Source organism: Exophiala dermatitidis, assembly GCF_000230625.1.
Source record: "Exophiala dermatitidis NIH/UT8656 unplaced genomic scaffold supercont1.3, whole genome shotgun sequence".
Classification (NCBI taxonomy): domain Eukaryota; kingdom Fungi; phylum Ascomycota; class Eurotiomycetes; order Chaetothyriales; family Herpotrichiellaceae; genus Exophiala; species Exophiala dermatitidis.
In genome coordinates this window covers 1324616-1337872 of record NW_008751648.1, presented here as the reverse complement: position 1 = coordinate 1337872, position 13257 = coordinate 1324616, and the positions used below count along the sequence as shown (strand labels likewise).

At 51.6% G+C, this 13257-nt stretch overlaps 6 protein-coding genes across 6 annotated transcripts; 3 read left to right on the top strand and 3 right to left on the bottom strand.

Moving 5' to 3' along the window:
• Positions 1 to 276: 276 nt before the first annotated feature.
• Positions 277 to 2527, top strand: HMPREF1120_03482 (uncharacterized protein). Its single transcript, XM_009157554.1, has one exon. The coding sequence runs from the start codon at positions 635 to 637 to the stop codon at positions 2123 to 2125; it is 1491 nt and encodes a 496-aa protein (XP_009155802.1). The 5' UTR covers positions 277 to 634; the 3' UTR covers positions 2126 to 2527.
• Positions 2051 to 3108, bottom strand: HMPREF1120_03481 (uncharacterized protein). Its single transcript, XM_009157553.1, has 2 exons — positions 2642 to 3108; positions 2051 to 2577 (listed from the first exon to the last, which is right to left on the bottom strand). The coding sequence occupies exons 1-2, from the start codon at positions 2897 to 2899 to the stop codon at positions 2446 to 2448; spliced, it is 390 nt and encodes a 129-aa protein (XP_009155801.1). The 5' UTR covers positions 2900 to 3108; the 3' UTR covers positions 2051 to 2445.
• A 126-nt stretch (positions 3109 to 3234) lies between these two features.
• HMPREF1120_03480 (uncharacterized protein) lies at positions 3235 to 5152 on the top strand. Its single transcript, XM_009157552.1, has 2 exons — positions 3235 to 3641; positions 3730 to 5152. The coding sequence occupies exons 1-2, from the start codon at positions 3391 to 3393 to the stop codon at positions 4091 to 4093; spliced, it is 615 nt and encodes a 204-aa protein (XP_009155800.1). The 5' UTR covers positions 3235 to 3390; the 3' UTR covers positions 4094 to 5152.
• Positions 5153 to 5365: 213 nt separating this feature from the next.
• HMPREF1120_03479 (uncharacterized protein) lies at positions 5366 to 9032 on the top strand. Its single transcript, XM_009157551.1, has one exon. It carries the CDS (start codon positions 5572 to 5574, stop codon positions 8500 to 8502), a length of 2931 nt encoding a protein of 976 aa, XP_009155799.1. The 5' UTR covers positions 5366 to 5571; the 3' UTR covers positions 8503 to 9032.
• Positions 9033 to 9175: 143 nt separating this feature from the next.
• Positions 9176 to 10287, bottom strand: HMPREF1120_03478 (uncharacterized protein; the record flags this gene model as incomplete). The annotated part of the gene is made up of 2 exons (XM_009157550.1): positions 9176 to 9806; positions 10175 to 10287. 2 exons carry the CDS (start codon positions 10285 to 10287, stop codon positions 9176 to 9178), a joined length of 744 nt encoding a protein of 247 aa, XP_009155798.1.
• Positions 10288 to 11151: 864 nt separating this feature from the next.
• Positions 11152 to 13015, bottom strand: HMPREF1120_03477 (uncharacterized protein; the record flags this gene model as incomplete). Its single annotated transcript, XM_009157549.1, has 5 exons — positions 11152 to 11867; positions 11920 to 12684; positions 12741 to 12766; positions 12823 to 12860; positions 12923 to 13015. The coding sequence occupies 5 exons, from the start codon at positions 13013 to 13015 to the stop codon at positions 11152 to 11154; spliced, it is 1638 nt and encodes a 545-aa protein (XP_009155797.1).
• Positions 13016 to 13257: the final 242 nt, after the last annotated feature.

Here is a 13257-nt window from a genome sequence, read left to right as displayed (position 1 = left end):
GGAAGCCTCTATCCCAAAATAGATATAGCGCTTCGACCTTGCATAGCTGCGAGGTGGTCCGTGAGAGGTCATGTAGTTGTACTGTAGACCCGAGCATTCCGAGTTGGATGCTACAGCAGTATTGTAAATATGACTTTCTGTGGATTCCAGGTCATATTATACATATGGCCACTCCCAGCTGACCGTAGCCGGTAGGCTGGGCACCAGATAGTACTGATGGGACCTTACCCAACTACGACGTACTAACTTGAAGTAGGTAGAAAGATAGTTCGGCGTAGCGATCTGACAGCCTTGCCGGCGGGACACGGTGACCCAGAATCCCTCAGCCTTGCCGATGCCCGAGGGGCCCTACTGCGAACTTTGACTGCGCCTAGATGCACCACCACCCTCAACCGAATCTTGAATACCAGTAGAACCCTCTCATGCTCTCTACCCATAAACGCCCTCAATTGGCACGTTTGTGTTTCCTACTATGCACATTATATTTCTGTGCATCTGGCTTCAAGGAGTGTCTTAGCTGTCTGCGAGAAAAAGAGCGTGAACCCGTCCTACGAGGACAAGGCAGCGCGTTTTCTACGTCGTCGCAAGAGTCTCCCTCCGTTTAAAGAAGTGCTCGTCGTACATATTGAGCGCCATGACTACGTCAGCTCCTGCTGCGGGAACCTCTTCCTATATCGACATCGACTTTCTCTCATCAGACGACTTCTCTCCATATGCCCATGCCAACAAGCTTATCCTTGCCAGTAACAATCCCTCAGATCCCACCATTGACCTTACAACACCATTGTCACGTGTCTTGTTTGACCTTCAAGAGATCGACTCACACATCCACACGTTGACCTCCCGGTCGGCACTGGACATATTAACATACACCTCCACTCAGAATGCAGCCGCGCAACGGATCTTGTCCAAAGTCGAGGAGGAGCGAGCCCGCCTTACTGCCAGCTACGAACGATTAGAGCAGGAGGTGCTGGCGCGGCATCAACGAGCGGTAGAGGCAAAGGACACGGCTCAACGGAGCTGGGAAGTCCTCCGCATAGGACGCAGTGTCCAGAGAATCCTTGGGCAAGCAAGACAGCTCGAGATTCTCCTCGCAGAAGCCGGACTGGGAGGCGGTACCCCCAGGCTCGGCAAGGAAGACCATAACGCTCTTGTCCGAGCCAGTCTCGTCGTCCTCGCATTTCGAGATGCCATCAGCGGAAAGGAGGGAGACGAAATCTGTCGGGTCAATCTCGTCAAAACCTTGCGTGGCCGGGTATTCGAGGATGGAGAGGCCAGGATTCTTGATTTTGCCCGCCGGGTCGTCCGCGAGTTTTCCATGAGCACCCTCTCATCTGCGGCGACGGCGTCTGGGACTGGGGCTTCTACTACCACGACGACGCCGACGTTTCGCGAGACAGAGGATAGCCGTGCGCGGTTTACGAGTGCGGTGCATATTCTTTATCTGCTCTCACCTGCACCTCGGATCAGTGGGGAAAAGATGGCCAAGAATGATTTCGAGCCGGAATACCTGATTCGTGCATTGCAAGCCTATCTACACACGGCCATCACCTCCAGCGCTGCCTCGATCGGACGTGCTCTGGGCCAGCTACCGACACTGGACAGAGCCTTGCTGGAAGCCAGCGCGCGTTGTCAGAATGTGGTGGCGCTGGAGGTCCTGTTGCGTGGGATACACGCTCCTGAACATCCCCTGTTACAGGCACGCGAGACCAGTGACAACGTCAAGAACACGCCAGAAGATGAGCTTGACGACAGTGACAGCGACGAAGAAGATGAAGTGCCCATCTCCTCAGCCCAGTCGTCGGATAATTTCCTTACTCTCCTTCTCAACGCCCTTGATACTGCTTCGCTCCCATCCTATTTCTGGCGTTCTTTGGCCTCTTCTCTATCACCGCGGGTTTCCGAGATCCTAATTCGTGGAGGAGTTGCTGCTCGCACATTGCGAAGTCAACGCGACGTCATCCGAGCAGAAATACGGGACTGCGTGCTACATGGGTCGAAGTTGCCCCGTGGTATTGCTCTGGGAAATTCCAGTGCGACAGCAAAGGCTGGAGAGGCAGTGGGTAATTGGGAACGGGAGGCTGCTGTTATGGTTGGGAGCGTATTGGGTCCTTTAGGGCGGTAGGACTTTCGGTGATCATATCTCATCCCCACAAGTCTGTGATGCAGCCTTCCTCCCGATCGGCGCAAATGTTGCCGTCAAGAGTCGTTGGATGAGTGAAGAATATATTCATTCATTATACGAGGTCCGTATTTCAAGCAAGAGAACCAAGCGTCGGTTTCCCTTTTCCAAACAACGTTTTCTCCCGCTCTGGTTCGTCACTGTAATACATGGGCTTGCACATCATGGTATATCTGTTATACAAGGTTTCTGGTCATAGGTGCCACTGGCTGAATGTCGTCTATTGCCCTATCCCTCCACAGAACGGTGTCCTAGTCTCTGAATCATCCCAGCCATGAACTCTTCCCCCGACCTTCTTTCGCCTTCGCCGCAGCCTTTGCGTCGTCTCTCTGAATCTGGGCTATCGTCTGGTCTCGTTGGTATTCCATTACTCGCTTTTCCTTGAAATATTTGATCTAGACAAACCCAGACGACGTAAGTATGGATAACGACAAACGTCTGTGGCCAGTCATAACTCACCCAGCTTTTGGCACAATCTTTCTCATACTGTGCCACCTCTTGCGGGCAGACCTTCCTGGCCTTTTCGTCCTCTTTGATCGCATCCAGGATGTTATTCCGATCCAGGCAGTCGAAGAAGACATCGCGGGATTCGTAGCATAGTTCTCGGGCGTTGCGGTCGGGCGCCACGAAGCCGCCGTCCTTGGATTTGGGTCGCGCCGGTTCGGGCTGTGCTGGTGTAGAACTGCCCCCTAGCCAGGTCGGAAGTCCCCAAGCCATAGTTGGTATTGGTAGAACAAGCGGAGGAGGAAACGTCCGACACGCAGTTCAAGTTGCTTAGATCAGGTAGGTGGCTGAACGAAGCTGGCGGAGATGGTACTGATATACACCGAGAACAGCGCGCAGATTAGACTAGGAGTTTGCGAGTTGGTATGAGATCTGGTGAGACCTTTTCTTCCACGCAATGCGCAGTTGGAGTTGAACTGCGGCCTGGTACGTAAGGCTGAGGTCGCCGTCCACTGCAAGTTGAAGTTGGAGAAGCCGAGAGTTCACGTGACCGAGCATGGACCGACGACTTGTCATCAGTGACATGCGATAATGTTTGTCTCTTGGTTCTGTGGTTGTATAGACCATCCCTCTCAATAATCACCTCACTCAAGTCGGTATATGCTCTGACTGAAAGCCACAGCAAGCGGCAATGCTGAACCCTCAGGCACTGTTACCGCACTGCATTCGACCTATTTTTACGGGACGAACACAACAATAAGCGGATGCCACCGCGACGAAGAAAGCCACCTCGCGCAGGCGCTCTCACTGAACTGCCACCCCTAAGAATCATCCGCCTGATCATCCTCCTTCAACTGTGTTACTACGCGACAGCATTCATATTAATTCTATTTACGACTCTTGTTCTCGGTCAAAAGTTCTCGTTGGCCTTGGTTTTCGACTGGAAGAGCGTCAGAGGCGACAACACGATCGGCTGGACCATCGGGTTTCTTTGGGTTGTCAATGGCTTCATAATGTATGTATCACTACGCAACCGACTCCTTTCTTTTGCGACCAAAATAATTCCACTTATTATGTCCGCGGCTGACTCGCGTTTTGTACAGAGTAATACCAGTTCTTCTGCTGCTGTCGCGCTCCAAACTCGTCCCGGACTTCGCTTTGACGATCCATTTCATCCATTTCATCATTACCTCTTTCTACACAAAGTCTATACCCACGAATCTTCTTTGGTGGGCATTGGAAGCAGCCAGTGCCTCTCTCACTATAAGTCTGGGCGTGTGGGCATGTCGATATCGCGAGATGCAGCCTATCTCGTTTGGCACGGTCCCCGAGTCGAAGGCCGTGACGAGTAACTCAGCAGGGCCTGCGGACGAACATGTTCGCGGTGGTCCCGGCCGCGGAAGAAATCTAGACGCCGGACCGAGTTATGAGATGGTGACTGTGACTAAGGGTGATGAGAATGTATAGATTGGCACCGTCTCTTCCACCCGATTTTGAAATGTGAAGAAAAGAGGATATGGTTGCAGATTGGCACCGAGCACTTTCTGCCTGACACGTGCAGAGGTAGCCTGTACACTATCAAAAGGTGGTGGTCTACCCATAAAATCTTCACATGGTGGGGTTTCACCGTGGCCATTGGATGGTAGGCTCTGGAATGCCCGGCGCCCATGCTCATCTTTTCATAATGGCACTGTGTTGCACATACTAAATGACGTGCTTCGGAAAGGCCACAACATGAGCTGCTGCAACGATCACACTACCCATGGCAAAGCTGGTTTGCTCGAGCCACACTACCAGGCCCTGGACAAGATGCGTCAGCGACCAAGTCTCGCGGAGTTTCTGTTCGTTTAATCTGCATTGCATGTTGTTCCCCGAGCATGGAACAAATCCCCACAGTCCCAGCTTCCAACTTGGCGATCAGTCAAGCTCGAAAGCCTCATTGTCCCGGCCACGATGAAGATGGGTGTTCATCTCAGCATTCTTTGCTACTAGGCAACGTGGCTTGATCAAATCATCTCGTGGGCTGAACTTGGGCGCTTAAATGGCCATTCAATCAGCACATTGCGATAGGAGATCAGTGCGCAATCACGAAGACGAACAGCCGCTTGGAGATGAGGGAGGGTCAATACTAGACGACTTTGCAGGCAAATACCAGTTCGCGATTTTCTTTTGGTACTGTACTGCGCTGAACCAACACAGCAAATGAACTTCAAGACCCAGCTGAAGGCGGATGGACGTCCATTGCAGTGGCATATAACTACCTATTTACTGGCACATGGGAACAATACTCTCAACTTGTAATAATCGTCAAATAAACGAGCAGGGCACTGGCAATCGTTTTCGTTCAGACTCCAAGGGATCCTGCTGATCTCAGCTTGTCCTGTCGCATTCGGCATAAGGCTGCGCAGCGCAGCCTGTCAATTGACAACAATAGCATCAGGCGCTACAATTTCGTAAACACTGTGAGTCCTCGACCGAGTAAATGAGTGTGCTGTAACATTAACAAATTACACTGATATTTCCCCATCCTATTTTCCGCTCTCAATTGTCTTCCCGCTGCCAGTAGTATGTATATAATTGTTGTACCTATATTGTACTTCAGGAGGCAATACATACACGTGACAAGCCCTTGTGTTGCCCCGACAATCCACTCGATCAAGGAGATTTCCCAATCCAGTTAAATGTCAACAAAGGATCTACAGGCACCACACTGCACACCTCAGGGCTTCCAGTACCCATCCGCGACCGGCCATGCATTGCATACCAACAGTACAGAACGTACCTTGCAGTGTGACCGAGCTCGTCCAAAAGGACATCGGAGCATAATTGAAAAGCAACCAGCAATCAGCAACCAGAATAAACAATCACAATCACGATCAGCACAAGGTTGAACAGAAGGAGAACGAACCCAATCAGACTGAGCGACCTCGACCCTCAGAAACAAGATGTCTTACCTTTCGTCTTTCTCGTTGTCATCCGATGAGGAAGAAGATTTACCTGATCTCGCGGCGATTCTGGCTCCCAAACCACTCCTACCGACGAGCAGCGGTAGCGACAATGCTGTGTTGCGGAGGTCACCACGGCGGAAAGAGAAACAGCAGACGATACCAAACATATTCGGTGATGATGAGTATTGGGATGTTAATATCTCGCGATCGCCAGTGAAGAAGAATCAGAGACAACAACCTCCTGGAAGAGGAACAACTGGTGCGGGTGTGTCACGGTTGTCGAATGCGAGCCCACGGAAGAAGGATTCGGTACCGCAGTCCCAACCGCAATCGGAACCGAAACGGACTGGAAGTTCGAGGGGCGTGTGTTCTAGTGCCTCAAACCGGACTGTGTTAAGCCCGCTTGAAAATAATAACCTTGCATCTGCGCCATCGAAGAAATCGAACTCGAACTCGAACTCGTTATCAGCGGCGTCGCCGTGTAAACAAGGAAGGCAATATACCAATGATGTAGAACGCAAGAGGAACGATATCAGGTTGGTTTTGAGCGATCGACCTCCAAGTATTAGTGGTCGATACCAGCAGAGCGAGCAGGGCCAGGTCGACTTCTCGCTTGTTCCGTCCTTTGGGGCGATGGCGTTGGAGGAAAGGAATCCAGGTCTGATTCGGACGCAGCAGCAACCGGGAAAAAAGAAGGAGAAGAGTTTCGCTATCGACGTCGATGTCCGTGACAATGGTGATGACGACTCATTGCTGCTGTGCTCGGGGGAGGATCAACGTGGGCCAAACAAATTTATGGCAACGACACCGGCACCGATTGCTCCTGGGCGGCATCGTCAAGAGAAGTCTAGACCGGGGCGGTTCACCAGCGCCAGCCGATTCGTCTTGGCAGAGGCTCGATGCAATGACGATGAGAGCGATTCCATGGACGGAGAAGAGAACGAGGACGAGGATACAGATCTGAGTGGGTTCATTGTCGACGATGACGCCGAGCTCAGTTACCATGATTCCTCAGAGTCGGACGGCGGCTGTCCCGAGCAGGATGATGAGGATATGTTCTATGGGAAGAGGTTAACAACGAGACGACTCGTTGTGCCCGAAGCCACATCTAGGGAAGGCAGAACAAGAAGAAGAGGAAGAAGACTTGTGCGTGGTTCACCGGTACGGAAGGAGAACACAGGCGGGAAAGGCTACTCGGAGGAGTCAGAAGACGATTCAGGTCCAAACGAGGGCAACTTGAACACAAAGACGGCCAAGACTTTATCCAGAGCATTTCGAGACCTGGCTCTCGATCCTGGAAGTGGTCGCAGCGAAAATGTGCCTCGGGGAAAAGGAGAGGTTGAAGTCATTGATCTCACTTCATCTCCAGTTCAACCACCATCCAACTTGTTACAATCTGTAGACAATACCATCGAACCGAACAGACCACCACTACCGTTGTTGGGAGATCTTGGAGCAAGCGTGAAATTCGATCCACCCATGTCAAAGCCCGGGCTGTCGATACCATCAAAGACCATGGGAGGTGTTCCAAAGGTTGATCAAGACAGATCGATTGGCGACAACAAAGACGACAAGGGCGTCGAGTTCAATGCACCTCCGGCCACACCACCTCGGACGCCGCCCAAGTCCAAACTAAAGTCACCTTCGAAGCTGCTGTCCCCGTCGAAACGGCAGACGATCCCCCAGTCACCTCACCGTCAGAGCATGGATGCGTTTTGGGACCATAATGTGGTCAATGAGTGGAACGACGCATACTCGCCCAAAAAGGCGCCAGCTACAACATCTCCACGAAAACGTCTCTTTGTGCCCTTGGACATCTTTTCCGATATGGAGTTGGAATCGGAACCCGGAGAGACAAAGACCCATCAACATTGTGACAGCTCTACCGGGTCACTACCAAGTCCATGTTTGTCACCACGCAAGACCAGATCTCCGACAAAGCCGAGCCCCGAGAAGGAGCAAAAGAGACGTCTGTTGGAAGAGAAACGAGCGGCGGCGGCACGCAAGAAAGAATTCGACAATCGCAAAGGTCAAATGGCCATTGAACTGCTTCGTGAATTGGACGCCAATGTGGCCAACGGGCGACTGGGAGAATTGTCGGCGAGCACGGGCGGCGTGCGGGTTGTGTGGTCCAAAACACTCCGGTCGACAGCCGGGCGAGCGAATTGGAAAAGAACTGTGACGAAACCGTCAGGGTCACCGGTGAAAGCAGGTAACACAGCTGACGCAGCACAACTGGCAAGTGGTGTCAAAATCCAACACTTTGCCAGCATCGAGTTGGCGGAGAAGATCATCGACTGCGAAGACCGCCTGGTTAACACGCTGGCGCACGAGTTTTGTCATCTGGCCAACTTCATGGTCAGCAATGTCCGCGACCAGCCGCACGGCGCGTCGTTCAAGCAGTGGGCCAACAAAGTCACGGCGCATCTGAGACAGTCCAATGTTCCTGTTTGGCGCGACGTCCAGGTCACCACCAAACACAGCTATGTCATCAACCACAAGTATCTGTGGGTCTGTGTTGGTCGCCCAGAGAGGACCGCCGTCATGGATTATCTCAATTTGGGTTCGGAAGGAGGTTGTGGCGCCGAATACGGTCGGCATAGCAAGAGTATCGATGTCGAGAAACATCGCTGTGGGAAATGTAAAGGCAGATTGGTCCAGGTGCGGCCAATACCCCGAGCGAGTCCGAGAAAAAAGTCGAGGGTGGCTGGTGTTGATGTCGATGGCCGGTCAACGTCGATGTCGAGCAGCAGAGAAGGAAGCGCAGATACTGCATTGACTTTCAATTCCGGTTCGAGTTCCAGCACCCCTGTTTCTGTCTCTGATTCTGGTTCAATTTTGGGCTCTCGTAGTTCGAGTGGGCACAGCAAGAGCATGACCGGGAGTGATTCGTTGGACTCGATGGTCGAGACCATCGAACTTGACTGATTATTGATTATGTGATTGGTAATTGACAAGCCAGTTTGACTCGTGGATGGGTGTGTTTGGACGGCGAAACTGGTTGCAGGGGAATGTTCCTTTCTGAGAGCGTGTGGACCTGCATTCCGATCACATTGAGGTGATCTCGGGTTTCTTGTCTGGTCGATCACCTGGTCATGGTTATTGGGGAGCACTGATTAGTTCTTTTTGTTTTTGCGAATACCCGGTTGAGCTGCGGCGTTGTTAGGAGCTGAGCCGGTTTGGGTTTTATCGACCTGGACTGGATGGATTGTCTCAGATCTGGACTGGAGTTGGATGCACTGCATTGCACTCCATTGTATGTATTATTTCAATTCAAGGCGGCATTGTGTGTTCGTTTCCCCCTCTATCGTTGTGTGCTAGTGGAATCTTTCTTCGAGGAACTCGACAGAACAGACATTGTCGAACGTGTCCTAGATATTGGCAATGCCCAAGGTCAAGATTAATAATGAATCCCGAGCTGTCCAAGTCCAAAGCAACTTGAACCACCTTGCGGTCTGTCTGGAGACGATCAATCTGTCGTTTCAAGTATTCTGTGCCATCACACTTTCGACAGAAAAGGGGGAAAAAAGGAGCAACCAGGTCCGTTCTTTGGTGACTTGAAGTCCGCTCACGGATTCAAGTTGTTCTTTTCATTTTTATTTCATGCTTCTCCTCCACCAAACAAACTAAAATCAACAACATCCAGCGTCGCAACCACATGCTCCAGCAAATCCCTAGCGAAGGCCGTTTCTGTTTCCGCCGCTTGAACATCACCATCCCCGTTATTATTGGCGAATTCCTTCAATGGCACATTGATGCGCACGCAAAGATCGGTAGCGTGGTCTTGCAGTCTGACGAGAAGTTGGATCTGATGTACGAGAGATGACTGATGTTGTTGTTGATGTTGTGACGAGGTCAAAGGAGGGATTCCTCCTGGTGAGCGTGTGTCGTAGCTCACAATGGTTCCCTCCAGAACGTAGGCAGGATACGACGCAAGACTGGGCTTTTGTAAGTTTACACGCTGGGGACTGGACAGCGGCGCGGCGAGTGTGTCGATGCCGGTGATGACGTCGGTGAAATGGTATTTTGCTGCTTCGGAATCAGTGGTGGTTGTTCCAGTTCCATCGAGGTTCGAGTTCGGATTCGAGAGAGTTGATGTTGGTGTTGTTGATGTTGCTGGTTGGCCGCCATAGTGTTGAGGAGTTTGGTAGTCGTTGATTTCAAAGATGATGGATGTAAGCGTCGTGGGGGACAGGAATACTTCTTGATGATTCGGGATTTGGCGAAGGTCACTGGAGAGGAGGAGCAGGGGATTTTGTTAGCATGGCATTGATTGCGTTGATTGACTGGTGAGCAGAAAGAGATTCCTATCTTCTTGAACGAGGATCGTAGACCGCACAGGCAGCCAGCCAGCCAGCCAGCCAGACAGACACGCAGACAAACTCGCCCTGGTATTGCCGCCGACGATGCGTCGAATGCTCGCCGCATAAATGAAAAACATTCGGAATATTCAACAAACAACGACAGTGATGAATCTCAAAGCAGCGAGATAAGATAGAGAGACGAATAGACCAGCAGACGTATATCATACACGGGTCCATCTCATGGCTAGATAGATAGATAGACGAACAAACAGCCCAGCAAAACGTACAGTACGTACCTTGAATCAATAAGGTCCACCGGCAGCTCGACCGTCATGGCTCCTCCGTACAGCTCTCGTAGTCCATAGGCAGTAGGAACAGTCGGCCTGGACACAGAGGGATTCGAAGCCATTGTCTCTGATGTGGTTGTGTTCGTGTTGATGCTCAATGCGTTGCCAGCGTTTCCTTGTTGGTCACTTTTCGTTACTACTGTACCGATGCTGGACGTGATGGATCGATGGTTAAGACCGGTCTTTCCGGGTTGCCCAACGGTAGAAGATGTAGACGGGGACGGAGACCGTAAGTACCTAGGTAGGCATCAGTAGGCAGCAATGTCAATCAATGATTTGTTTCTGTCGGTACGGCCTGAAGCGCACTGCGTGTCGTGGTCTCCCAAGAGGTCGATGTTTCGCTCCGAATATTTCCACTGCATTCCGCAGCTGGAAAATCGCACTGCAGTCGAACCTCATAAACAACTCGAACGAAGAATTACAGTCCAACATATGCAAATATCGCCCGTCCATGTGAACACTTCCTATACGGTGTCTGAAGACCCGAAAGATAGCTGCTTCCTATCACATTTGATACTACAGTTATTTCATCATGATAGCTGCCGAGGATGGTCCGAATAGCAAATCTTTAGACTACGCGAGGCTCCAGCGGCGGCCTCCCAACGACTTATCCTGAAGACGTCCTCCAAGCCATAGACCGCTCTACAGATTACACCGGCGCAAAAGATGGTAAATTTCGGGAAACAACTGTATTGAATGCACGCTGTCCTCCATGCTACCGCCTTGCACGATGACTGGTCTTCTTGACCCAATTGCCGCAAATTAAACCAACCAGCCACAGCGCTCGCTAGACTCCGTCGATGCGTTGTATTACATTTCGAGGGACTCGCGGCAATCCAGGAGACCACTCAAGGCGACTGTGCAAGCCCATTTGAATCCGAACAACCCTTCTCAAATTGACAAAACAGCATTGATGCCTTGACTGCCTACAACAGGATCATGCCCGCACCAGAGATAAAAGCCATTGAAACATACAAAGCAATCTGCAGGGTGCCGATGTAGCTGGGGGCGGAGAAGCCGGCAGCAGCTGCATTGTGGCTCTTGGTGCTGCTGCTGCTTCCGGACGAAGAACCAGAGCTACCCGTGCCACTGGGCTGGGAGGTGATGGTGCCAGTGCCTGCACTACCAGCCTGGCTGATCAGAGTGGCGCATGATCCAGACGGGCTGGTCGGGGACTGCGTCGTGGCCGATCCGGAGAAGTCACAGGCAGAAGCACCATTGCCAGCTTTGACCTGCTGCTCGTAGTAGTTGTTGAGGGCCCAGCCGAGCTGTTGCTGAGAATTGCACATGCCATACGCGCCGTACTTGCCGGTCGTTCCATTGGCGGTAATACCGTCGCAAGTCCCGGAGCCCAAACCACAGACAATGCCGAAGAGATCACCCACTTCATCATCGTCAAGGTCCTTAGGCACGCAAGTCAAAGCATTGTACATGCATTCGCACAGCTCCTTGTTTGGTGTGGGGGGCAGGTTGGAGGATGCTTTCCAGTCCGCATCTACCGTGGGACAAGCAGCAGGTTTGGTGTTGGTGGGTGTGTAGTCGCTGGACTTCACTCCAGTTGGCGTGACCTTAGCGATTTGCGAAGACAAGTTCTCGAAATCGGTCAACGTGCTGACGGAGTTGCCACTCACACTGACAAGACCTTTTCCAGCGTATTAGTGGCTTTCCGAAAATCCCCTGTGGAATCGACTTACCATAATCATTTGCTTCTTGGAAATACATGTAGACGATACCACCCGACCAGACGCTTGTCATGTTGTCTCCGTACAAAGCTTGCACTTCGGTAAATTCCCGAGGTTGAACCTCGTTACATCCATACTCGGCAAAGAATACAGGCACATTGTAGGTTGCAAACTCTTTTGTGCGATCGGCGTATCCGGACTGCTGATAGTTGGAGTCTCCACACCAAGAGTAGATGTTGTAGCCCCAGAAGTCAATGGCATCTGCGCTGTCACCGCAGTCGAAGTAGTCGGCCAAGTCCACACGGATGTCTGCGTCGTCGTTGGTGGCATAGCCGACACCGATGGTGCGATAGTCCTGGCGTTTGATGTAGGCTTTCATGTCACGGACAGCAGCCTTCACAAACGCACTCGCATCCGTGTTGGTCGCGTTGTTGGAGACTTCATTGCCTGCAAAGAAACCCAGCGTGTTTGTGTAGTTTGCCATAGCATCGATGACAGAGGTGTACCGGTCATAGAGGTCGTCGTTCCACGTCGGGTCATCGCGGACGATGGACTGGCTGGGAGACGACAGGTCGGCAATGACATAGATACCAGCATCCGCTAGCATAGACATACATTCGTCATGGCTTTTTGTGGGGTCCAGGGCATAAACACGGATGGTGTTGGTGCCCAATTGCTGAAGGTATGGGATATCCCTCTTGCACGAGGTGCTGTCCGCAAGAGGATCAACATAGCTGGAGCCCGAAGTAGATCCTGTCCCATTGCCCGAGTATTCCTCTGTATATCATCCATCAGCTCATGAGGTAAAATAGGAGGTCAAGACGGTGGCGCACGTTGGTATGCAATTCCTTTGATGAAACTAAGGGTGGTCAGGTTAGCTGCGGTTACATTGAACGATTCATGGGCAGCACTCACAATTGGGTTCCATTTGTTTGATAGAAGAACTTGGAGCCCTGCACGGAGAGGAAAGTCAGGATATTGATCTCTTTGCGGAGAGTGGCCGCGCAGAACATACTTTAATGACAATAGGGTCTACATCAGCATAAGCACCCTTGAGAAAGAAAGCAGCGCTTGCCACAGCGGCAGCGACGGCAGTGAAACTCTTCATGGTGTTGATGAATGACGATGAGAGATGTTATCAAAGCGAGGACGTAGTGGTTCGACTTAAGTGTCTGCAATGCGCCAAAATTGATGTTGTCTCTTTTCGCTGGGGAGCGAGGGCAAAGACGAGTCTCTGCCCAAACAAAGGCAGGAACGGACGGCGATAAGTTCTCAAGTGAACGAGTGTCACGAAGGTAAATACAAAGAACGTGACCAGAAACACTGCACCAAGAATAAATGCGAGGCTGC